The sequence below is a fragment of the Mixophyes fleayi genome, chromosome 1 (assembly GCF_038048845.1).
Source record: "Mixophyes fleayi isolate aMixFle1 chromosome 1, aMixFle1.hap1, whole genome shotgun sequence".
NCBI lineage: Eukaryota > Metazoa > Chordata > Amphibia > Anura > Limnodynastidae > Mixophyes > Mixophyes fleayi.
Window position 1 is genome coordinate 353,597,324 of NC_134402.1, and position 26,854 is coordinate 353,624,177.

A 26,854-nucleotide genomic window follows, 5' to 3' on the forward strand; every position below is an offset into this window, starting at 1 on the left:
TTACTATGTTTGTCCTCTTGCGTTGTCCTTGCTCCGCTTTTATGCACCAAGGTTTCCTCATGTGAAAGCCCAGGGGGTAACTGTATAATTCATCGGTTTCGTAAAATTGTCTATTCTGTTGGCGGGTTTTAAAATGGCAATTTTATTAAAGGCAAAACCTGGCAGGGAAAATTCAAGATAATTTTACAAAACTGCCGGATTTTGCATCTGCCTCTAGGAGTATCATGGAGACTTTCACATTTCATCATAATGGTGTGTAGAAGCTTTACAATGATGTGGCTGTGGGGGATACTACAGATGGCTCTTTCTTTCGTGCCCAATTTCTTGATCATCAGGAAAAGGTTTCAGTTGTCCGGTTTTAAAAAAAAATAATAAAAGCCGAAAATGGGATTATCCGTTAATATACTAGTATTAAAGTATTTACGTTTAAAACATTGATTGCTACTATTAGTAAAGCACTAATGCACCTATATCACCAACTATAATATAACCATTACTGCACCTAGAAATAGTTAAAGCCTTGTAGGATAATAACCTTTCTCAACCCCAGCATTTCAAGGTCAACCTGTATGTAGCAAACTGCATGGGTGTTCTACACCCCAGTATGTTATAAGTGGATCTGATTATTTTCTATTTTATTTTAAATACTACCCTTACTTAATTCTAAACTTATACAGTAATGTGCTGTTGTTCAGTTTGGTACAGTCTCTGAAATTGAAGACCATGGAAAGAGATGTACAGTAAGCGGTCATGGTATTCCAATGCACAATTTTTCACCTAGCTCAGTGTTTGCAAGGAATAACCATGGAGGTAGACATGCCTGTCCAGGAACGGAGAAGCTGCCGTTTACTTTGAAATCTAGTGACTTGTGTGAATCTTCTATTGAAGCGCTAATCCATTGTGAGGCAAGAGATCCGTAGATACGTGATAATGTTTATTTGTGGTGGTGTGATGTTAGTGGGGTTTTTATCCACGTGTATTTTAGTTTAGAATTATTGGAGGAAAAGTTAACAAGTAGAGTAATTTTCTTGGGAATTTGTTAATATAAATAAACTGTTTACTGAATTTATGGGAAAACCTGTGTCTGGGGGAGTTTATTATACTATTTTTACCAGAATTGGAAAAAATGGAGACCCTCCAGTCCACTAATTTTACTTATATTATCTTAATCACTTTTTATTAATGGTTTTAAAAAAACAAACCTATCGCATTTTGTCTTATAAATTCCAGGTCTATTTGGCAAAATCTTAAAAAATAGAATCAAGGAAGTGAAAGCAGAAAGTATGGTGTGCTCAATTAAAATTGCAAACCCGTAGGCGCGAGCTAAACTGTAATTTGTAACAGGTGGGAATGTATTTCTACACGTTTATCTTCTGGTACCTTAGATTATGCCACCTTTTTGTTTGATATGTTTTAGGTTCGAGTTACATCATAAATCCAGAAGGCTAAAATGTTTTCTTTTTCCATGTCATATTTTTAATTATAGTCTCATAAATGACTTCATGTTCTTCACTATAAATATAATATTTTGACACATTTATTAATCAACTCCATCAGTACTATTGTATCATATTATATTTACACAACCTTTTAATACATATATTTGTCTATTAGGGAAATGTCTTATATTTTCACCATTGTGTATATTGCATATGTTCAGTATATTTACCCTATTCTTATAGGGAATACTTTATTATATCCATGGCTAAAAGGGGAGAAGTGGGGTTGTGAGAGACACGCACCCATTCTGTGCATAAACAGACAAATATCTCACATTCTGCATTATCAGATATAATGGAAATGTAGACAAACTCTTAAATGATACTTCCCCTACAGAAACATAGGGCATACAGTTATAAGAACTGATTCAATTAGCCACAAGATTCTGTAGTAGTTTTTGCATTGTATTTATATGCTCATTACTGGCAATTATGGCAATGAAAACTTTGTCCGTACCTCCTGTGAGGTGTAAGCAAAAAATGAGCAAAGATCCTTACCATAGCATCATGTGGAAATGCACGGTCATGGGTAGCACGGTGGCTTAGTGGTTAGCACTTCTGCCTCACAGCACTGGGGTCATGAGTTCAATTCACGATCATGGCATTATCTGGGTGAAGTTTGTATGTTCTCCCCAAAAACATACTGATGGGTTAATTGGCTGCTATCTCGGTCTGTGTTTGTGTTAGGGAGTTTAGACAGTAAGCTCTATTGGGGCAGGGACTGATGTGAGTGCAGCGCTGTGGAATTAATGGCGCTATATAAATGATGCCACTGTGGCACCCAGTTGTTAATTGCGCGCATATTGTTGGCATTCACTGACGAGGGTACTGAAGCCCTTGATGCTGTTGCAAGTGGCTACAAATCGCAAATACCAAATTTGATTCTTCAGCTTTATTTATACAGTGTGGGTGTATGCCACAGAAGTTTATAATTTGATGGAGTTTGTATGTTCTCCCTGTGTTTGCGTGGGTTTCCTCCGGGTGCTCCGGTTTCCTCCCACAATCCAAAAACATACTGGTAGGTTAATTGGCTGCTATAAAAAATTGACCCTAGTCTCTGTCTGTCTCCCTGTTTGTCTTTGTCTGTGTGTGTGTGTCTATATTAGGGAATTTAGACTGTAAGCCCAATGGGGCAGGGACTGATGTGAATGAGTTCTCTGTACAGCGCTGCAGAATTAGTGGCGCTATATAAATAAATGATGATGATGATGTACAAGTGAAAAATAACTTATAATACAGCTACATATCTTGAGGTTGAAAAGGAAGTGGGCTTTGCTTACTAGATGTACAGGAAGGTTGCACAACATAGCTGCTTGGATTAAAACACTGCCACCTAGTGTTGTACCATTATCATGGACCATACTGATACTACATTGCTGGGAACGTTATTGTTGGGGAACAATTATATTTACGTGGGTATGGGGCCACATTACAGTTAATATGGATATACATGATAGTTTAATTTAATCTAAGGGTACGGAGGACATTTGTTTAATCTAGGGGTGAATTCTAAATCTTAGAGGGGTGGTGGAGAAGGACTAGAAGTAGAGCACTTGAGGGACTGAACAGGTTAAGAGACAACATTAAGTGGTGTATTATGGCCCACACCATACAATCAACAGATGGTCAGCGTTTGTCATATTCCCTTGTTCCAAAGGCTTTGTGATTTATTGTAGGGAACATACATAAAATGAATTGGGTCTTCCTCTACAGAAATGTTATGTCTGCCGCCCACACTGCAACTGTAGCAGGTGTCTGACAATGATATTACAGCATAATAATCTTAACTGTGAGAATAGTGAGTCATTTCCTTTAGCCGTTAATGTAGAGTAACCCTTTAGCATGTTAATTTTAAACCTTGAGGTTTGTTGGTGTGGTTTTCAATAAAATGTTTTGACTGACAAATGACTGACTGCAGCTGAGGGTAAATGCAAGTTTGCATGCAGAATTCATAGGGGACTTTTTAAATGCTGCCTTCATTAAGGGGGGAAATCAAGTGTATTTTCAAAGTACTTGGAATATTGTACCCACTATTGCTAATTATGATGGGGAAAATGCACATCTCTGTAAATTATAAGAATATTAGCATAGCAGTTTGTTAGTTTACTATGTTTGTCCCCAATTGTAAAGCGCTACGGAATATGTTGGCGCTATATAAATAAATGATGATGATAGCATCCAGCAGTTCTGCACAAATCACAGGACTTGTGTATAAGATATTAGAAGTCCAGAAGACTGGCTGTGTTTCTTTATTTTATGTACTGAACATCTCCCATTCATTTCAGTGGGGTTTCTGCACTTTGCACTTGATGGAAACCCCTCTAAATCCAATGGACTTTTGAAATGAATGGGAAAAGTCTTGTGCTGCTTGTGTTATGGGGGAAAAAAAGCATGCAAAGGCGTCTAGTGCTTATCAGTATGCAGGGGGGGGGGGGGCGGTGAAACTCTGCAGCCTATTGGAACCATTTTGAAGGGAAAATAAATGTATGTAGTCCAGTGACGTAGCCCACTATGGGACCGGCCCGAGGGACAGGTGCCCCTCTGCTGCCCAGCCAGCCCCTGCAATCATGGATATACCAAGAGCGATCTGCATGTCAAACAAATTGCATTGATATATATTTTCACATGCAGTTTGCTTTATTTTTCATGCAAACGCAGTGCCAGTGGGTATCCTGATTTATTGTGGTGTGTGTGTGTGTGTGTGTGTGTTTTTTACACTCTTGTGTAAGATGTACATATTGTGGAAATGTCTATTTGATGTATGTTATAGGATTTTGGTACAAACTGAATATGCAGAACAAGCACCATTCCAACAAAAGGATGACACTTCGCATCACCTACTCTCCTTTTAAATATTAACCTAGGAGCTTGTTGGTAAACCAGTATTTGAAAAAAAAAAAAAATAAGTTTGTGGCTTTAGCAGCAAATGAATGAGATATGACATGTCTGTGCAAGATAAAGATAGAAGACGGGAGAGGCTTCCTTCCATTGCATGACTCATTGGACATGACTTATAAAGTGCTGCAGGGTTAAAACACATTTGCTAGGTCCCCAGGTGATGGATAAATCCTAAGAAATACGATCCATGCCCTTGCTTACACCTTGTCACCTTCTAGACAGATAAAGCACTGCGTGAACTACAATTGTGAAGATCCTGGCTGGGTGTTCCTGTAACTTTGTCACTTGTAGCAGGTTCCTTACTGCACTGTGTACGGTTTCTTGGCAGGGAATGTTTTATAGTGTAAATATCCCAGACCGTATTAGTCCATGTGTATCCCTTGGATTATTTTCCATTTATTACAGTCACTAGCAGATACATATATTTTTCTTATTTTTCTTGGCACATGAGGACCAAATGTGGGATTTTCCCCCCACAAAGTTACTGTACAAATTTGCTATGGTAAATACTGATGCTCTGGAATTATAGCTATTGATACTGACATTGTGCACAAAGTTGCCCTTGAGTTTTTTCCATTTAGATGTCCGAATCCCTATCCCCCCCCCCCATATGTAACAGTGTGTGTGTGTGTGGGGGGGGGGGGGGGTAGGTGTAGCCAGAGGATGAAAAACAATGCAATTTTTTTGTCTACCTCGCTGATCTTTATCTTTTATTTGTTAGAATTGGTTCAGAGTGTTAAAGGATAACAGTCAAAAAAATTGTTAACCCCCTGCCACCAAAGTAGCAGATCAGGTGGTGAACGAGCCCTGAAACTGATCTTTTCTCAAATTCTGGCTCTTTGATTTCTGAATCCTCTATGGATTTGTTAATCTGGCAATAATGGTTTTATGTCATCATTATCATTCAGTATGTTTGCTCAGCCTTTCACCAAATTGTTTCCTGTAGCTTTAAGAAATGTAAAGTTGGTATCTGTTAGGTGTGTTTTTTGGTGTGTGTTTGTTTTTTTATGGTGATTAATTTAGATAGATTTATTTCTAAATAATTGTTTAGTCTCAATAGTTTGTCATATTCCCTGGTACTGGACTTTGGTAACTTCACCACTAATTAGATAATACCATTGTATATAATTTATGTGGCCTGAAAAGAGCATGAGCATAACTGATCATAACTTTTTCTAATCTGAATTACTGGACACTACAAGGTGTTTGAAAGTTTTGGGGAAAAAAAATCTTCATTTTGAAGAAGAAAAAATGACGTTTGACTTTGTGATATTTCTATGATATGTGGAGACTTAAATCCCCTATGTATTTTTTTGGTTCTGCAGGATTCCAATCTTCTTGAGTATCAGCACCATTCAAGAGATTACAGCTCTCATCTAGGCCATAGTTCTGTTCTAATGCCACAGAGGAGACGGCCATCGCTACTAACAAAATTCCAGCCAGGGAATGAAAGGTAGGGTCGTTTCTATCGCTGTTCAGCTGCACTGTATTAGATTGTACTTTTTCTTTCTTTTCACTATGTATTCTTCATATGCAATGAATGAAGAAAATGTATTTTCTACAAATCAAATGTTATTAGGTCTTTGGGTAAATGCCATTGTTAAGTGATTATGAAAGTAAAATTGCCTAGGTTATATGTCTTAGTAGTGCTCCATTTTCTATGACTCTCTCCTGCTCAGGATGGAGGTGCGAGTACACCCTTATTTTGCTTTTTCATGCCTGTGAGAATTGGTGATCTTCTTAGAAGTAAATCTAGATTAAAGGGGATATTTAGCAGTCCCCCTCAATGTAACTAATAGGGAAGAGTCCCCCATTACCTAAAACCAGTAGCTGTGTTTTAATTCTCCTTCTGTACATTGTGGAGGAAAGGATTGACGGAGTCATCCTGCGCCGTCAGCTGCAGCACAATGTGGCTCCTGACTTAAGGTAACAGACAGGGATTCGGTAGTGTTTTATGTGGGTGTTTTTGGACCATGGGAGGAAACCAGGCACCCGGGGGAAGCGCACACAAACTTTGGTAGATCATTAAAACTCCACACTGATAGGTACCATTGGTAAGTTTATCAGTACTGGGCTAATGACAGACGGGTTTAACTATTCCTACGTAAGTCTGAGGCCATATTTCATGGCATGGTTTTATTTTTATTTTTTTTCACTGTTTGTCACTTTCACTTTTACATATGTCGAAACGCCCACCACCCTGCTCTTTCCAAGGCTCTTCCGTGGCTGGGGAGCCTAAGATCTTGTGGGACTTGTGCAAGGTCCTCTAGCATTATTTATTTTGTATTTACTTGAAAGCCAAGTCTGTCTTTCTGACAAGAAGGCTTTTTCCTGTGCCAGCTTCCTCTACTTACCATTGTACGGATGGAGGAAGCCTTTCGGAGAGAGCATAGTGCGCAGCGGACTTGCTTTTACGTTTTTTGGGGTTGGGTTTAACATTGGACACTCCACCCAAAACTGAATTTTCCGTGACCATTGTAGGTTGCGTGTTTTTAATTTTTTTTATTTAAATTACCCATTGTTTTATGGGCACATGGCAATATAAGTAGTATTATATTTTACTTCTCTCCAAATCATTTTTTCTCTTGAAATTAGCATATCTGTTCATCCTTGTGACAATGCATTTCCTTATATTAGAGAATACATTTATCCCAACAAGTTCTCTTATAGGTCCTGTGGTCTGCTCTGTGTTAGTATATTAAGCTCTGTAACCTGTCTTCTAGGCATTAAATTGGTCTCCTGCCACATAACTGCTGCTGATTACGTCTGTGTATTGCAATAGTATTTTAGTTCACGTATTGTCTCCTTAGCAACGAAGTGCATTGGGAAATCTTTTAAATATTTACCTAAGCTACTCTGTCATACACATGTAAGATGCTCACAGTGGAGACACATTACTGACTTTGACATTTTTCTCTTGAATAATAATCCTCTTCATGCTGTGGATCCTCTGTACTTATCACAAGCATTTTATCATTCTTACTCTACTAAAAAGCTATTAAGTTGTTTGTATAATTTCTTATATCAGGTTTGTTTAATACCTGTATAAACCCGACTGTTTGGTGTTCTGTAAATTTTTGCAAACTGGTGTAAGGTTGTCAACATAGCATGATCCTCCCTTGTATAGAACTACTATGTTGGGGCCTGTAGAAGTGGTACCCTTTGGCAAACCATGTTGGACATATCAACCATGATACCCAAGAAGTGAGAACTTGTAAAAGCTTATTTCCCGGGAACCTGATTTGGAAGGAAAGTTTTGTGTCCCTTACATCCCTGAAAATGGGGAGACTAACCAGTACTCTCTCAACCCATCGTAGGATGTGGATATTCTTTTCTATGCATAAGAGATTATTTTTTTTTGGATGATTGGCCCTTCTGCATGGGCAAGCGTATCCAAATACTACACTCAGATTGACAAATTAGAGAAGAACAACTATTCGGCATGATGGCCAATAGACCTAATCTGTGGTCATCTTCTGATCACATTTATCGACATCCCAATAATGGTCTGATCAATCTTGGCAGAACTATTATGAAGCATCCTGGTCATTTTTATGGGCCTCGCTTACTGTGATAGCAGGAAAATTGCCTGACAGCAGATGCAGGATTTCACCAGGTTAGTTTAGCATTAATAACTGATGATATCAACCTTACATTGTTTGATGCACATACATAGTTTTAGCATATTGTATACTATAGAGCAGTATTGCAATATTAGTATGTTATCTGTATGGTTAATGTCTTGCAGGTTAGAAATATTAAAGGTAATTTATGAAAGTATAAAACATGCAGGAGTATAATCAGTGGCAGATCTATCATTGGTGAAAAAGGTGCGGTGCATCGGGGCCAATGGAGGTATAGGCACACTGCACGGGGAACTGGCGAAATGTGGGCCCGACTTCCTGCATCGGGCCCACAGCTCACTAGTTCTGCCTCTGAGCACAAGGTTTTGCTATTTTTGCAAATGTGCCTATTCGCCTGCCAAAGTTGTGTTTCGAAACCCTTTAGGACCACCACCTTCACCTATGTCCAGTGTTTTAATTTTTTCTTTTAAAACCGAATCGGTGGTAACATTTTTGTTGACCTCCTCCTTCCCATTACAGTTCCCGGAGACGAGAACAGCTGGGAGGACCAATAGGCAGATGCAAACTCTGCTTTTGTGGCCTGTTATAGGTCTGCGTGGCCACACCTCTTTAGGCTGTACTACAGAAGCGGAGTAGCCTCAGGGGAAAAAAACGTTTCTGAGTGCAATTCATAGGGCTCCGCTAAAGGGGAAGAAACGACTCTGTGGAAATTAATTACCTGGGAATGATGCTTTATAACATTGTAATTCTTTACCTGAGGCAGTGGCACAAGTATTTTATACAACTCTATGTGCAAGAGCTGAGCTAAGTATAGATGCTCAAACAGGCTGGGTATTGCTTTTTGATTCAGTTCTTTAATATAAGGTATTGTACAACATGTGTAGGTTCTATTGTTTTTCCATAGGTAGCCAAATATCCAGTTCTAATATTGGGGGATTCAAATTGTTTATTTTATATTTAACATTCACCACACCACAAGCTCTTTAGAGTTTTGTGGTCATTCCAACTTTAAGGATTAGGGCCTTACATTTAGAGTTGAGCAAGATATAGGTACATAAGGTATTTATAATTGTGTAGTGTTTTTTAGAGAATCTTGCTGTTCAACATGAAATTGGCTTTTATCGATTTTCCAGTGTGATTCAACGGCTGCTATTTCTACTAAAGATCAATGGCCTTTCTACTAAAGATCAATGTCAGGCCGCATAAAGCAAATCTCTTGTCTTGTGGGGTATGTTGCTGGGAGAATTGCTAAAGTCTTAGCCAAGCTCTCAGGCCTCTCCTTGATTCTCATGATTAATTCCCCAGAGTGAAGTGTTCAGCTCTCTGGAATTAGAGGTGAGTCTCCTGCCTGCCTTGATCCCAAGTCATATGCTTGTGCTGAGAGCTGAAATGTGGAGAATTACGAGGCTGCCACTAGTAATGAGTTTACCAGGAAGGGCTCTGAAGAGAATTCCTTGCAGCAGATAGAATATGAGAAGGGGCATCCATTAACAAGCATAGGAATGGCTCAGAATTAATAGCCTTCAGTTCAAGCCCCATGATATTAGGGCATTTACTTCCTAAGCAAGTCAGAACTATATCTATCTTAATGCTTGTGTGCATGTGGTTTACCTGTTACCAGCGAATCCAGATGCTCCTCTGCTACTTCTAAGCACCAAAAGCAGGGTTGTAGAGGTCCTCCTTTTTTACAATTGACTCTGGAGCTTTTAGAGTCAAACACTGATTGTTATGCTAAAGGAAACACTAGCCCTGCCAGTATTTTCTATAAGGATTATATCTGTATCAAATATGGGTCAGTGGTTTCATATAGTGATTGTCCAGCAGTATGACCAGAGAATTCCTGGTTTGAATTTAAACCAGTAACGTGTGATCCAAAACCGATTTGAAAAAATGCTCACTGGTAGTTCACCGGCGCATATGTGAAGTCTCTTTTTTTGGTTTTGGTCTTTTTTTGGTTCACGCTGATTGGCATTGAAGGCATGGGGAACGCTCAGAAGATTCTCAATTAGAAACTACATTTATTCAGAAATTTATATATTATCAAGCCTGATACCACCCCAAAAAAGTAAAAGAACTTGCTCAAAGTTTGCCCGTTTTTAGAAATGCAGAGTTTTTAGATAGATTACGTAGTAACCCTTTCCTTCTCGGTACTCTTTCAGAAGCTTCTTAAGGATAAAAGACCACAAAAATCATGTGTGTTTGAATAAGGATTATGATGGGACTTTGTGTGGATTGTATACCTCAACACAATGAAACCATAGCTCAGTATGCTCAACAAATGGCTGATCAATCTCATGGCTGATGACCTCTATGCAAGATAAACTTGCTACTAAGGATAATTTGTGTTTTATGTACAAGGGCATAAGAGGTCCAGATCACATTAAATATGGAAATAGATGATGAACAACCTGAGCCTTCAGGTACAGATGGATCTATGGGTTCTCTAAGTGCGCTTGATTAGTCGTCTAGCAATGAGTCTGGAGAGACTGCAGAACAAACCCAGGTTATTTAACCATGATGTGAATGTTCTACTTAAATACATTAACAACAAAACTAAAGTAATAGATTTGAGGATCGGCAAAGGAATGGCAGTGTGTTTGTACATAGTTATAAAAAATATGATTTATAAAGAATGGGAGCAAAATAAGGCATCAAATTAATTTTAAAATAATTGATCGTATGTATCCTTTTCTGGATGAAGATGTTTCTAAATGGTTTTAAGTAACAAAAATTGATGTAGATGTTGCCAGTTTGTCTTCTAAAACTACTGTTCCATTATGGGGGATCCTGTAGACAGAAAATGGAAAGGTGCTTTAAGAAACTTCACGTTTCCTCGGGAACAAGGATAACGTCTAGAGTAGCTATGGCTTCAGTCTACAGAGCACTGAGTTAGGGCAGAGACTTGTCGTAAAAATATGCAAGACAGAACAGGTAATGTTTAAAAGTTAAAGTAAGCAGATATAATCGATTTCCTTTTGTGAAGGCTTATTGGATACAAAATTCTTTCTCATCTAGAAGTATGGCTCTAGCCGTGGTCATCAGGAGAGCATAATGCCTGCTTGTGGCAGACCCACAGAACGATCGCTGAACCACACGTTGGGTGTGAGATTTCAGACTCCATGATTGGAGGTAAATCACATTATTTGCTGCAAGATAGGTAAATGTAAACGTTTTCCTTTACTACCTTTTCGACAACAGTTCAGAGAAACACGAGCTATCAGCCAGGGAAGCAGTATTTTCGTCGGTTTTGGTGTTATCCCATTTAAACAGTCCTTTTGAAGTAAGGACCAAAGACCGTGCAATGACTCTCCCCTAAACATGCCTTCAGTGAATACTGTGTGTGGGGGTGGATTTGAAAGTATGCTTGGAGGCTCACCACTCAAGGTCATTGGGTTCGCAAAATCCTTTGTAGAGATTACGAAACCGTTTTAAGACATTGCTAAAAGTAGTAGTAATTTCTCTGTTTCCTATGAAGCAAAATGGCACCGGCATTTATTCCAAGCCATTTCTGGTGAAAGATTCATGAGGTTTCTGAACAGTCCTAGGGGTAAATTTACCAAGCTGTGGGTCTGGAAAAGAGGAACTATTGCCTATAGCAATCAATCAGATTTTAGCTTTTGTTTTGTAGAATGTACTAAATAAATGTTAACTAGAATCTGGTTGCTTTAGGCAACATCTCCACTTTTTAAACCCTGCAGCTCGATAAATTTACACCCTAGAATTGAGAACGCTCAATCAATTCGTTAACGCAAGAAATTTTCACAAGGTGTCAGTAAGATTTATTCTTCAACTATAGAGAAGGGAGGATTTCTTCCCTCCAATAGATCTACAGGATGTGTGTCTCCATATTCCTATTATACCTCAACATTATCAGTTCCTCAGATTCTTTGTTTCCCGTTCACCGTTCTTGCATTCAGACTGTACATTTCTCACGGACCTTCACGAAGGTACTTTTTTGTAAATAAGGAACCACAGGTATGGAGTTTTCTGGATGACATTCTCATGAAGGGAAACTCTGAAGTCTTCAAACAAAATTATCCAAGTGATGATGTTTCTACGAAAACATGGTTGTATAAACACTGTAAAGGTTTACTTTGTGTCATCTCATCAGCTACAGTTTCTATAAGTAGAGATAGACATAACAAACAAAATAGTGTCGCGGTTAGAGTAAAGACTTCTGAGAATTCAATATCTAGCAAACCAACTTCAACTTGAGAAAAAAGGTTCCAATAAGGAATTGTCTATGCATGCTAGGAATGTGTTCTTCTGTGGGCAGGGTGGTATATGTGAAGTCTTCAACTGGACATAATCATTGGGATTGCAATCAAACTTCCCCAGAACAACTAACAAATACTGCAAAGGAAATCCTTTTGGATGGGGGCAAGCCTAAGAGTTCAAGGGGTGTCCCTCTCACAACCAAAATGGACTGTGCTCACCAGACTTCAAGGCTGGATATTTTATCTACTTTTAGAAGTAGGGCAAAGAGTTTTGGCTCCAGAACAAAAATGCCTATAAGTGACATTCTAGAAATGGGGCAGTATGTCGTGCGATTCAGCATTTTCACATCTTCCTATGACACACCTCACACAACTGATTAGTAGTTGCTTCTTGTTCCACCCTGGTGGTTTATGAAAGCAAGAACAGAAGTGTCAACAGTCATGAAATGGGCAGAAGAAAATTTTATTTCACTCTCTGCACTACATGTAGCATGGAAAAACAACAGTATAGCAGTCAATTTCAGTCTCTGCACAAGATCCATTCTCCTGGATAACCTTGGCAAAGAGGTTTTTGAACCTCTGGTACAGAAAATTAGGTTCCCTTTAAATAGACCTGATGGTGACCTATACAATGCAGTTTAATTCTCATCACAAGGATACGAAAAGAAAAGATGCTCTGTTAATTACATAGAACTTTCAAATAAGGGATGTCTTTTTTTTTTTTTTTTTTTTTTTTTTAAATTTTCCTCTTCTTCCTTTCAATGCCCATACACTACAGAAAATCAAGAAAGAAACCGCAGAAGTAACAGTACTTCTTTTTCGACCACACAGCTCATGGCCTGCAGTAGCTTGGGGAAAGCTTTTGGAACAACTTTTGGCTTCTACCAGCCTGATCAAACATCAGGGACCAGTTTCATATCAAAACACAAAAACCTTTGATGCCATGGAGATTGAGCAGTCATTGCAAAAATACAAGAGTCTCTGATAAAGTGAATGAGGTACTACTGGAAGTCGGTAAACAAAATTGATCCTGTTAGAGGATTTGGAAGATGTTCATTCTGTGGTCCAACACTAAATCATTTGATCCAGTTTCTGCTACCATTCCCCAAATTCTTGATTTTCTTTACAGTGGATTAGGAAAGGGTCTTGCTCTCACTACACTGAAAGTTCAGTTGTCTGCACTTCAGTAGCAATCGCATCTGTCTATTGAGTGGGAGAACATCTCTAATTAGAATACTGTTGGCAAACATCACAGTAGCACTGATGATCGACTTCATACTGATAAACAAGGCTGTTTTAGGATCTACTGAGCCACCATCTCTGTCCAGCTGTGGAACCCAGAGAGCTCAACTGTCATTGCTCTTTCAACATCTGTTCAGCTGGCCACTGAGCTCAATTGTGATTGTTGTGATCATCTCTGTTTGGTTGCTGGACCCTCTGCACCTAACTGTCAGCATCCTCCTGGACCTTGTCATGTGAGAGCTGCAGAAACTACCTACTCCATTAACCCCAGCCAGGAATCCGTAAAGTATCCTTTACCTCTTCAATTGCCCTGCACAATTTGGATCAATTGTTTCTTTCCACTTTCTCATTTACCTACCCTAGCTAATACACATTCATTCACATCTTTCCATCATGCACCTACTCAATTTACAGTCTTTCCTATTTACACTTATCTTACTTCTATACAAACTCCTCTTCTTTCTCCATCTTCCTTTTTCTCCCTCAATTATTACAATTTCCCCTACACTATTCCTCTCCTCTCTAGTCTTTACACATGAACGGTTTTGTCTCCTGCACCCGTCGCGCACACACAAGCCTACATAAACAGAAATACACCTCGCACCCACAAATCCTCCTCGCGTGTCCTCTTTCTCACCCTGCTCCTTCTCATGGCTGCTGATGTCATCTCTCCTAACCCTGGACCCCGTACAATTCCCATTATCTGCTCCACCACAAACCTTTCAATCCAATCCTATCAACCTTATCCACATATCTCCACTACCCTCTTCCTTTTTCCTGTGCACTATGCAACGCCAGATCTTTTTGTAACTTACATCCGTACATGATCTATGCATTTTAAATCCTTCAACCTCCTTGCCATTACAGAAACTTGGCTCACCTCCTTTCACACTACATCTCCTGCAGCGCTCTCCTATGGGCAACTCTCCCTCAACCACACTCCCAGACCTGGAAACGAACAGCGTGGTGGTGGAGTAGGCATTCTACTTAAAGCTGCACCTTATAAGTCATCCCCTCTAAAAGGGAGAGAATGAGAGGCAGGGTTCAAAGTCCACACTATCCGTCTATTTTATTTTTTCCACCTTCATGTTGCTGTCATTTATCACCTCCCAGGTCCTGTTTCCCAATTCCTTGACAACTTTGTGTCCTGGCTCACTTATTTTATATCCTTTGGGAATGTTGAAATTGACCTGCTTGCTCTCATACTAGACATTGATAATCCCATTGTCTCTTCTGCCACTAAACTTCTTTCACTTCCTTCCTTCCTTCCTTCCTTCCTTCCTTTGGTCTCTCCCAATGGACCTCATCTCCCACCCACTGTGATGGACACTCCCTTAACCTTGTCTTTTGCTACTGCTCCAACTCTAGTTTCTCCAATTTAGCCTTCCCACTCTCTGACAACAGCCTTCTTTCCTTGAGCCTCACCTTACCTCAAGCTCTTCCCCCTGCACCAAAATCCACACATACACAGCAAAACAAAAAAGTATTCTTAACCCAATTCACTTCTCATTTTCACTAAAACTATTTTCTTCAATGACTGCATTGTCCTGTCCTAATCAGGTTGCCTGTTTCTTTAACAAAACACTCACTTAAGCACTTGACAATGCAGCTCCAGCTACTACATATAGTCTCCGATGATCCAAGCCCCAACCATGGCACACCAAACAGTCCCACTATCTGCAAAAGTGCTCACTCACTGCATTGCGCCACTAGAGGAAGTCTCGTTCCCATCCTGATTTTCTTCGCTATAAATTCATTCTGTCATCTTGGAGCACTGCTCTTTCAATTGGCAAACACTTTACTTTTTTCATTATACACCGCTTCTCTTGGGGAAGTAATTTGCTTATTCCGCCTCCAATACCACCTCTGCGCTGATGACACCCAAATCTATATCTATTCCCCTGACCTCTCTCCTTCTCTCTCTCTCTCTCTCTCGTGTAACCAACTGTTTTTCTGTCATCCACACATGGACATCTCAGTGCTACCTGAATCTCAACATGTCCAAAACATAGCTTATCTTCCCTCCTACAAGAGTCAATTTCCCTCGCTGTCAATAGCACCATATTTTCCTCAGTCTCCCAAACCCTTGGTTTCACACTTGACTCTGCCCTCTGTTTTATTGTTCACATCCAGACTCTCTCCCAGTCTTGTCGACTCCACCTTAAAAGCATTGCCAGAATACAACTTTTTCTTACTCAGCATGCTACCAAAACTCTTATCCATTCCCTCATCTCCCATCTTGACTAATGCAACCTCCTGCTATCTGGCATTCCTGACAGCCATATATCCACACTTCAATCCATCCTAAATGCTGCAAGGCTGATCTTCCTCTCTCACTGCTCCACATCTGCTGCACCACTTTGCAAAACCCTACACTGGCTCCCTCTGTCCTCCAGAATCAAATTCAAATTACAGAATGAAAGGCTGGACCATGAATGAGGGATAGTTTGCTATGAGTAGTCTGCACTTTTTTAATTATGTATAAAGGTTTCAGGTGATATTTCTGATCAGCTGCAGTCGGAGGATCTCTTCACTAATGGTTGGTTCAGGAGTACGAGGCCCTGGGAACTGGAAAGCATTTAGTTAGGTAGCACCCTTATCTAAATGCACCGCTGGTAGAGAGGAGGATGTCCAAAAACCATTTTAATACACATTTGTAAAATGAATAAAGATGTTTGGCTTTACATGACAAATAACAACAGAAAGCTGAATAGCACGTACAGGCAAAAGCTATGTGATTTTGCATGACTGTGTCTCCATTAATGATGGCTTTTACTGTATTACATCTGTGACCCAGGCTGAGCGTGTACTGGTGAGTTATTATACTAGAGCACTTGTACTTTGTCACAAAATACATTCTGGGTTATGTTTAAAGGACCATATGCTGAAGTTTTTCAGTAATAACAGAAAGGCCACACAAGGATAACTTTGTTTCTGAGGAAATACTTCTCATCTAATTTAACTGGAGGTGTACTGTTTGTACCAAGAATCCGTGGGATTAAATTACATTCCAAACCTTGCTTGGTCTGCTTTAGCAAGACTGCGCATGAAATGGATGTGAATTATTGTTACAAAGAGCTGCCTCCAGCAATTTATATACAGTACTTAGAGTAACAACTCTTATTTCATTGCCTAAACTTTTTGTTTTATTATTTTTATTGTTAATTCTGGTTTAACCCATTCCCTGTGGGAATTTATAATGTCTATATAATAAAAACATAGTGTTGGATGAGGTTGCTGTGTGGTTTATGACTAGATTGCCCTTCAACAGACACATCGTAACCCTATACCCGGCCTAGATCCTTGCCAAGGCAGGCCAGTAGAATCACGCAGACTTTAATGTTTATAAAGAGATATTGGCCTCATTCACATTGTAAAACCTCTGCCAAATATTTCCCTGTCCCATCAGTATTCAAGAATAGGCACAACTTTTGGAATAATTTAAAAACCTGAGGCTGTTACGTTATACAGTTCTAAAACGTTTTTGTTTTGCTTGGGTTTTTCGTTAAGCAAACATTTTTGGAAGAAAATTTGTGTGCATTGGCAGTGTATGCAAAAAATAGATAGAAATGGGGAATATATAAATATAAGATATATAATAATCTTCATGTGCATTAACAAATTACTTAATATGATGCAAACTTAAGAGGGTGGTGGTTCTACTGAAGAAGCACAGAAGTCCATGTCTAAGTTTTAGCAGTAGATGAGTCAGAACATTGTCCAGATGTGTTAGAGAAACTAGACTTGCAAGCTCCTTCTTAAACTGCAGCAACATACATCCTAGTCAACTGTCAGTTTCTAATTTCCTGGTGGGTCCCCCCCCCCCCCTTTAAACTATATTAATTAACAATGTGAAGTAGAAGCAGAAGTTTATATTAAACTACAAAATACCGACAGGACATTTAATGTTGTAATAAGTATTTAAATAGAGAATAATTAAAAAATGCTCACTCAACAGCTGTTTACTATGTAAGTCATCTCTTTGTTCTGAGGTCTTCATGCTTGGGTCTTGTTAGTGGTTTTGCCAAAGGATAAGCTATAATCTTGTCCGCCTCACAGTATGCACACATAATTACATCTGAGTCCACGTGGGTTACGATTTCTGACGTCAATATGCTTAGTTCTAGCATTGACCGCTTTACTATTTGCAAGCTTGGTACGCTCTGGTTGACGCTTTGAGATCCCCTCTAATAGCTGGCACAGTCAAATCACCTCTTGGCTAGCAAAAGCTGCTGATACACAATCTACCACTGTAATTAATGCAACTGGCGCTTGCTTAGTGTTGAACAGTGAGATTGGGCTGCACTCTAACTTAAACAAGTAACCACTTGATTTGAACACTGAAATCACCAGTGCAATATGCATCCACATAGCCTGTGAGTTTAAGGTGGTCTTATGCTGAGGTCTTGAATCTGTTTAAGAAAGTGCAAGAGTCTCTTGTGACTGCATTCAGATCTTTTTGGGGAAGCTTATTAATACATCTGAAGAGAAATCCCATTTTGACTGCATTGTCCACAGATAATTAGTTGTCATCTCCAACAATGCTTCCACTACTTTTCTGTACCTTTTCCTTGGTTAGATCATACTTCTTAAAAACTTCACGTAGGCCGTATCAATCAAGAGTTGAGCACCTCTTGGTTTCCCTCATCCCAAACTGATTGGCTATTGTGCTGATTGTTGGCAAGTAGTGTCTCTTTTCTCTAACAAACCCTTGCTGATTGAGTTGCTAGAGTAATCTTTATAACTTGTAAACAAGGTGCTTCACTCCTTTTCTATCATATCGTTCAGATTCACATGTACAACTCCTCTTCAGTATTACCATTGAAGGAGGCTGTTTTGTTGTCGTAATGTCTTGGTTTCATCTTTCATACTGCTGCTGCAGTAATTTGTCTCCTGAATGTACTTTAGTGACTGCAAAAATATGGGGAAGATTATAATGCCACGTATGCTCCAAACACCTTATGACTAATTTTGCCTTATAATCAATTAACTTTGCTTTTAGAGTTGCACTTTGCCGTTAAAATCCCAATGCATCCAGCAGCTTGCATGGTGGTAATTTGGTTAATTCCTAGGTCTGGAGCTGGTTGATGCAAATAATAAGAATTTCTGAGGCCCCACAAAGGTTCAGCATTGCTGTACATAGGGGCAATACATTTCTTCATCAGCAGCCTTAATCCACTTCTGCGTATCTTGGATAGACAGACTTTGCATCTTTTTTCAACAACTCTGGCTCAGGTTGTGGTACTGTTCGAACCATATAGTATAATAATTGTTTGGCTGTAATGCTTTTTTCCCATCTTGTGGCTCTTCTAACTGAAAGCAGAGATGGTATTACTCCCTCTCCTTCAATAGCTGGAACTCCTAATTTGATAAACCTGTCACTGCTCCTTTTTTCCTTGTTAGTCATTGAACTTGTTGATCAGGTGGAACTACTTAAAATTTGAGTGACAGTCTCCTTCAACGATCACACCTGCTAATTGTTGCTGGGTCCTTTTGGTTCTCGTTGTAGCCTACCAGAATTATTTTCTTTCCTTCTCACTTTGTATTTTTTTCTTTTGGAACATCCACAGGCCTTGCTTCCAAATGTGATGCAGCTCTGGCTTTTTTTCTGTTCCTGTGCTGGAAGTATGGTGTTTTCTCTGTAGACTTATACCGCTTTCATACTGCCGCCCCGGCAATATCCCGGGTTTTTCAAGCCGGGGCTCGGAGCGTCCCAGCTCAGAAACACCATTCATACTGCACCTCGGACCCGGGAATTTCCCGGGTTGACCCCATTCATACTGCACAAGTCTGTGCCCTGGCAATTTGTGGGAGTCATCACCAGAGCAGTTTTCATTGGCTCCTTCTCGAATCTTCCACGTGCTCCCACCGATGACATCATCCTCCAGAGACAGGCAGACAGCCAATCAGCTTGTTTTCTGTGCAACCCGGGTTGAAAAACCCGGGTTGCACCATTCATAGTGCAGGCAACCCGGGTCCGACCCGGGAATTACCCCTTGATAAATCCTGGGTTGAAGACCCGGGATTTTTGACTTGTACCATTCATACTGCACCAGGACCCGGGTAGTTTGAGCTTGCCCCGGCAAAAACCCGGGATTTTGGTGCAGTATGAATGGGGTATTACTTGGTATTAACATATTTGGAGATGGCAAATTGTCATTTATTACTTCACCCAATATATTGTCTGCAAATCTGCGTCAGAGCTTACTTCACCCACTTTCAGATCGTGGTTCTTTTCCTCGTCTGTTTGAACTATAGTTTCTAGTAATAGGAGCCCCAAGATAATGCAGATTTTAGCAGGATCAGCTGAGTTATGTTAATATCCCCTTACCACTATACCTCTACTGATCCTTGCCACTATACCTCTACTGATATATTCTATGTCTACAGATTTTTACTTTTTATATATCATTTGTCCTACTTTTATAATCTGCTCTAATACTATATTGATGTACACGTGCTATATTTGGTTTGTTATATTTAGTGTTGCTATACTGCCAAATTTTAGAATATTTCATGTTTTCATTAAAAGTAATCGCTAACAATATCTGTGGAAAGGAGTACGAAATAAAAATACAAATGTTATTTTAGCAATGTGTTTCTAGGGTCATACGTTTTAGGGCACTGTTGTATTTTATATATTGATCTTAATATTTACTGGCCTTTTTTCTGATGAGTGAAGGTATAACCTTTCCCTATTCCTTTAGCGGTCAAATATGTTCCATTAGCAAGGGTAACCCTTTCCATCTTACGTTGGTCAGAAGAAGCTTTGATCATTAGTCATATGATTTGCGGCTCTGCAGTCAGTATACCGTGCATTCTTTGACACATACACTAGTGTTGAAGGCAGACCCCGTACTGAAAGATCATAATCTTTTTATGGCATTTTTGCCATTGATTTATTTTGCTTCTCTAGCTGATTCATGCTTTCAAAACTCTACAATTAACTTTCTTGAATACAAAACATTCAAGTGTTTCATGATATCTTTTTAATTCTGAATCTGCTCTTTGTACATTGTCACATTTGCTTGTGTTTCTGTTTTTCCACGTATGTTCATCCACAAGCTGGCCTCTCACTCTAACATGGTCGAGTACCAAGTGTGGTCACAAAAGTTTAAAAACAGTCGAAGATCTTGGAATAGCACATATAATAGCTCTACTATTTCTAAGGTACTCCTTATACTTTCATGGATATGGTGGTTCTTGATAGTCATAGTTTCACTAAGTTTTCTGTTAAATGCATCTTCTCCTCAGTTTGATTATAATCTAGTCCTCTCCTACTAATCTGGGAGTTGTATAGAGCTAGTATCTTGTGTGTATGTTCATATACCTTCCCTTACTATTAGTATCTTCACTTTAAACTCCAATGACTAGCTGGTCTGGTTTGTCAGATTGGTCACTGTGAACTTGCTGAATTGCTATTAGAAGCCTTTTATAATGGCCTTTTATTTGTGTCCGTATCAAAGAAATAAGGTCACTGTCCAGGTGTGTTGACGTTAGACAATATGTCAGATTCGGTTAGGGATGTGAATAGCTATTTTGTGTGTACAATCCACAAAATTACACTGCGCAAGCCCAAAACCAGACTATACACCACAGAACTTACTACAGCCTACGATTTCAGGGAGGGAACGGGGTGGGGATGGGCCTTTGCCCGTGATTATTGTACAGTAAGGACATGCCAATCTTGAGCGCATGCAGCAGTGTTCTATTCAAGCTCTGGAAAGCTACAGGTCTAGTCTAAATAGTGATTACTAATTATGACCACTGTGTATGCATACAAATAGATACGTTTGCAATTAGGAGCAACTGTAAAAAAAAAAAATATTTACAGGAGACATTCATAACATACTAATGTATTTCATGGGAAAAAAATAACATTTTAATGTTTATCATTAATGCCTATATTAATAGTTGACATAAGTTGAATAGGATTTTGTCTTTTCCCCTGTGCGTTTTTATGATTTTACATTCCACATATGTATTGGTCGCATCCTGCAGTGTTTTCATCACCACACGTATCTCCACATCTGCATCCTTGTTGAATTTGGGCGTACCCGATTTATGTGCGTTTTAAAACAAACGCACATTGCGCTCAGTATACGAGCCTTGATGAATCAAGCCTGATTTTTTTTATTAAAGCACAAAACTTACAAGCTGCATCTTACACTTGACATACAAGTGCAGTACTTGTCATAACAAACGTAAATAACCACTAAACTTACATGGTTGGCTTGTAGTCTCATAATTAACAGGGTAGTCTGTACAAACAGCAGATTGGTAGATTCACACACAGGGCCAAGGATAATAATGTCACAGCAAGCATAGCCAATATGCTATGTATTATTATTTTGACTTGTTTATGCATCATATCGGCACCACCTAAGAGTTGTAGAATGTGACTTATTCTGTTCCTCGTTGATTTGGGGAAAAAAAATAGTCCGTTTCACCTTTTATAACAAAAGTATGGTGGAAAGGCAGCATTAGACCAAACCACTTTTTACCTTTTTTGTAAATGCATATTTTGAAAATCTTTTGGGGTTAAGTGTTTTGGTGGTTGTTGTGTTTTTTTGTTTTTTTTAATAGAGTGGTATTAAAAACAGTGTGTGTCTTTGAAGACCATGGGGTAAATGTATGAATGTCCGATTTCTGCAAGTCGCAAACCTTTACAAGTCATCGCCGCTTTAAATTTTACTTGCAAAGTCGCCGATTTCCGGTGACTTGCAGAAAACGGACATTCATACATTTATCCCCATGTGTCCTTGTTGATAAGGACAGGGCAGTCTATCTTGTGGGTACTTTAGCACAACTTGGATAAATTCATGGCTATGAGAATTGTTCTTTATATATAGGAGTGGTTTTAATGCATTTTTAAAGCTTCAGATACTATGACTTTCGTTTTTTTTCCATGCTGCACAATTTTGGTCCCTGCAGAATTTCTGGATATGAATAAATCATACTCGCATACCCCTTTCACACTCTTAAAATATTTAGGTCTGTAAATGAACACATGCCTTTTGCTTAAATAGGATCTGACTTGTAAGAAGACTCATGTTTGCTATGGATAGAAAGCATGTGTCCTTCCTGAGAACATCCCGATGGTGACATTACAGGGAGGTCACTGTTCTCATTCTGTGTGATTGTAAATAAAAACAGAAACACCTGCATATATTGTATTGATCTTTATTATGTGCTGTATCAAAGGAATAATATTCATGTCAGAATAGCAAATACTTATTATGAAAATAGTCACAGAAATTCGATGTCTGCATTTTGGTGTCAAATCCTCGTTCTAACCCCCCCCCCCCCCCCCCCCCCTTCTTTTCTTCTTTTTTTTTTTTTTTTTTTTTTTACCCAGCTATTTTGAATAGGAGGCTTTATAAGATTAACTGAATATATAACATAATACATGTTCCTGAAAGCCCCCAATCTATTAATATATTCGGTGGTCAATAAAGGAATGTTGCTGTGAGGAATGCAAAATCTTAAATGTGATGTAATAGTGCAGCTGAAAGTGCTACTGGTCGTCTTACTAGGAACCAGTGTCCTATGAATATTGGGCCTCCGTGATATCACTGGTGTATTGTCACCATCCTGTTTTTGATAAAAAGTGCACCGTGAAGTAGCTATAATAAGAGCAAAATATGATTCCTTTGTTTAGAGGGTCAATTTCTTCTTGATTGTAACATGTGGCCACGCCATTATTGCACCCTACTTTTAATTTATTAGTTGTGGTGAGCGCCATAAATATATCCCTCAGTTTTTATACTTTTAATTAGTGGTCAAAGTGGACAATTAAAAGTGGTGGTATGAAAAATGTAATGGGTATGTAAGTGAATGGAATTTGATAGTTATGCAATGAAGGCAGAGGGAGAAGTGGCGGTACGGCATAGCACCGTATACACTCCCCCTTCCACCACTGATTTTAATGAGATGCATTTTGTACAATTCGGTTACACATTACAGGAGATGTGCACTTTGCCAATTATAGTAAAAAAATAAATAAACAAAACCACGACAACAAACTTTACTAAGAAAGCAAAAGACAATCCTAATAACAGATCTCAGATTTTTTTCCACCCATTATATACAAGAATATTGGTGTTCACAGGGTGGCCCCTCGTTGTTCCGGAACAGAAACCAAGGCGTTTTGTGCTGCGCATCCAGCACAGGAAACAATTGTGCAGCACTTTACAATTTTACAATTTTTAAGAAGTAAAACTCTTAGGATTACTTCAAAAAGTGCATACAGACTGGATCTATACCAGTATAAAGGTTTGCATGGCTCTCTCCCCCTTGTCACACATTTAACTATTGACATAATCATTTTAAGTTGTGATTCATTCATAATAATACACACATATAGTTAAGTCTTCCACCTGGGTCCCTTCTGACTTATATTTACTGAAGGTATAGGTAACCTGCTTCCAGGAACTGTTATAATCTACAGGCAGGAGGCTCTGTTTGTACATTACAGACAATACGTGTGTATTCTCCACATGTGACAAGGTGTTGAAATATGGATGTGTTAAACAAAAGAAACTAGAACTTTGTAATGCACTTATTACATTAAATCTTCTGCTGTTCTTATTAAGAACAATATGGAAGAAATGTACAAATGAAGGACTACCTTAGCTCAGGGCTGTGCAGCTGTGGTTGGGACCCCAAGGTCTAGTGAATGTCGGACATGCAATAAGTCCGACGAAGCCCTTACACATACATATGTTTTCCTTGTACTGGACAATACATGCTGCTGTTCCCCGTAGCAGTTGCATTGTCTGCTACAGCTGTAGTTACATCCTGGATGTCTAGTAATGTAACCATTCTGTAATTGACCCTTTTTGTTCAGTGTATTGTTTTGTCCCTTCAGCATTGAGATTGACAGTCATACATCCTTTTACACTGAGCTCCGCAGAATGAGAATTAAGAATATAAAATAAAAGCATGGGCACCCGGCGTTGTGCGGGTCTGATTTGTAATGTGTAGCAGTTTTCATATATTAGCAAATTTTGGGGTAAATCGACCAAAAATACTATTTATAAAATAAGATTTGGTCGAATAGGTTGCTTTTTCGATACTAAATAACAAGATAAGATTTGACTTTACCTTGAAAGCTGTGGGAAGAACAAACGAAAAAGGCAAACAAACTATATATGTGCATTTGCTGATGGTGTTTCATTCCTCTCATTACGTAATATCTAAAAGTGACAACTTTGCATACAATTCTATGTGTACATTTATTTTATTTTTTTTGACTTACACCTTCCATCTGCTGTCCTTCCCTCAGGTCACAGGAAATACATGGGAGAGGGGACCCACATGCCTACATGTCTGACATGAGCAAACAGGCAGATTTAGACATTGCAGAGACAAAGCGGCCTAGGCTGGAGCTGCTTCAAGATCCACTACTCCGATACTCTCCACTTATCAACCAGAACCAACATGGAGTCGGTGAAGAGTTGGGCAAGGTAGGGAAATCACTTTTCTTATAGTAATCAACTAAGGGGCAGATTCAATTCCCAAGAACAACACGGGTCGTGCATTATTACCGTTTCTACGGTAATTCCAACGCTGCTTTTTCTCGCAGCTCTGTGAGCCATGAGCAAAAAGCTGTGTTCATATTACTGTAGTAACAGCACTTAATGCGCGGCCCGTGTTCTTTGGAACAATGCAGGGAACTGAATCTGCCTGTGTGTGTGTGTGTGTGTGTGTGTGTGTGTGTATATACTGCAAGATGATTGGAACTCGTTCATGTGCACAATATATCTGTTCATGTTGGGTAGGGACAAAGATTGGTGCTATGTTTGCTTTTTATTAGGTGCTGTAGGTTGGGTTGTGTGATTTGACCAGTGGTTGAGGGGTTAAGGGAATAGTGCCATTTATACTATTCAATATTATCATTGCATTATCTTCTGGGAAATACAAGCCTGTTTCCATTTAAATGTTTTTCTTTTTTCCACTGAGGATGCCACAGAGATAGTTGGAATGCTGTGCAGGTTCTGGTGTGGGATAAGGACTTGAGGAAAACCAGCAGGCCTATTTTCTGTGTTTAATTTGGACAGTAGCCAATGGGGAAGGAGCCTGCCATGGCTTATTACATATTAACCCTCTTGGGAACATGTCATATGTTCATGGTTTTTCCTTTTGTGGTCATTAAAGCATTGTTTTACGTAGATTTTGATTTATTTGAGGTTCTATTAAAGAAGTTTCCTGAACTCCTCATAATAGGCTATACTGTTCACTGGGGTCATGTTGCAGTTGGACAACTGCTTTCCCTCTCAAATAAATTCAATCAATGTCCAATATAATTTGAAAAAGCAGCCGAGCGAAACGAGCGTTGGCGTTTCCGGGCTCCAACACTCACCTCCTGCATGGGTTAATTCTAGGCTCACTATCCCCTGATCGCTTCCCAGATACTTTAGGCAGGGACTTCTCACAAAATCCCGCGATCTGAAGGGGGAGCCCTGACCTCATTTCATCTCCCGTTATGCTTTATGCCTATAGGGATATTCTTTATTAAATGAGGTAGCAGCTCATCATGCCTTTATATATCTGACTTTGGCACCATATGCATGTTATATACAAGGGCTTTTTGTTCTCGTCATACTATTATGCAGGAGTTACACCAGTTTTATGTAATAGGGTTTATTATGACCCTGCTATTGCATTAAGGCTTATCTCAGCCTTGCTGCATTCAGCTGTGTGATAATTGATTGTTGGAGCTCGTGCAACTGAGTTTGCAGTTTTAACTTGTATTGTATCACTGTATGTTTATATGTTTTATATTTCGCTAATTTTTCTACTCTGATTTTAATGCATACCATTAAAGTTTGATTATTTTATTTAATCCATTGGAGTGCCCCAAAATTACACCCTTTTTTCTGTCCTGCCTGTATGTCAATAGAATTTGTCTTTGGGACAGTTTATTTATACCCAGAAACATATATGTGAATTTGAGGCATTGGCAAGAAAAATAGAATGTGGACACTGAGCGTTGCAACTGCTACTGTCATCTGTGGATGGTAAGATCTCTGTATATCTTCTTAACAGGGAGAAGTTGGGTTATGTACATGTGTCATGGTTCAGGTCTTAAGATTCTGTACAGGAATGTCTTATGGAACCTAGATGATAAATTAGCCTACACGATATACTAGAAACACAACATAGGGGTAAATGTATCAAGCTGAGTGTTTTCCGGCGGGTTTGAAAGGCCAATCAGATTCTAGCTATCATTTATTTAGTACATTCTACAAAATGATAGCTAGAATCTGATTGGTTGCTATAGGCAACATCTCAATTTTTCAAACCCGCTGGAAAACTCTCAGCTTGATACATTTACCCCATGGTGTTGTTTTTTAAATTTAAATTTTGTTTTTCATTTTTATACTTTGATCACTTTTATTTTAACCCCCCC

At 39.1% G+C, this 26,854-nt stretch overlaps 1 protein-coding gene across 16 annotated transcripts in view; it reads left to right on the forward strand.

The window, feature by feature from the left end:
* Positions 1–26,854, forward strand: part of NCOR2 (nuclear receptor corepressor 2) — a 285,729-nt gene that overhangs the window by 74,686 nt on the left and 184,189 nt on the right. For all 16 annotated transcript variants that reach the window (XM_075177047.1, XM_075177100.1, XM_075177115.1 and 13 more), the window contains exons 3-4: positions 5,723–5,850; positions 24,728–24,908. In XM_075177047.1, the coding sequence (XP_075033148.1) occupies positions 5,723–5,850; positions 24,728–24,908 (309 nt within the window). The remainder of the gene's footprint in view (positions 1–5,722; positions 5,851–24,727; positions 24,909–26,854) is intronic.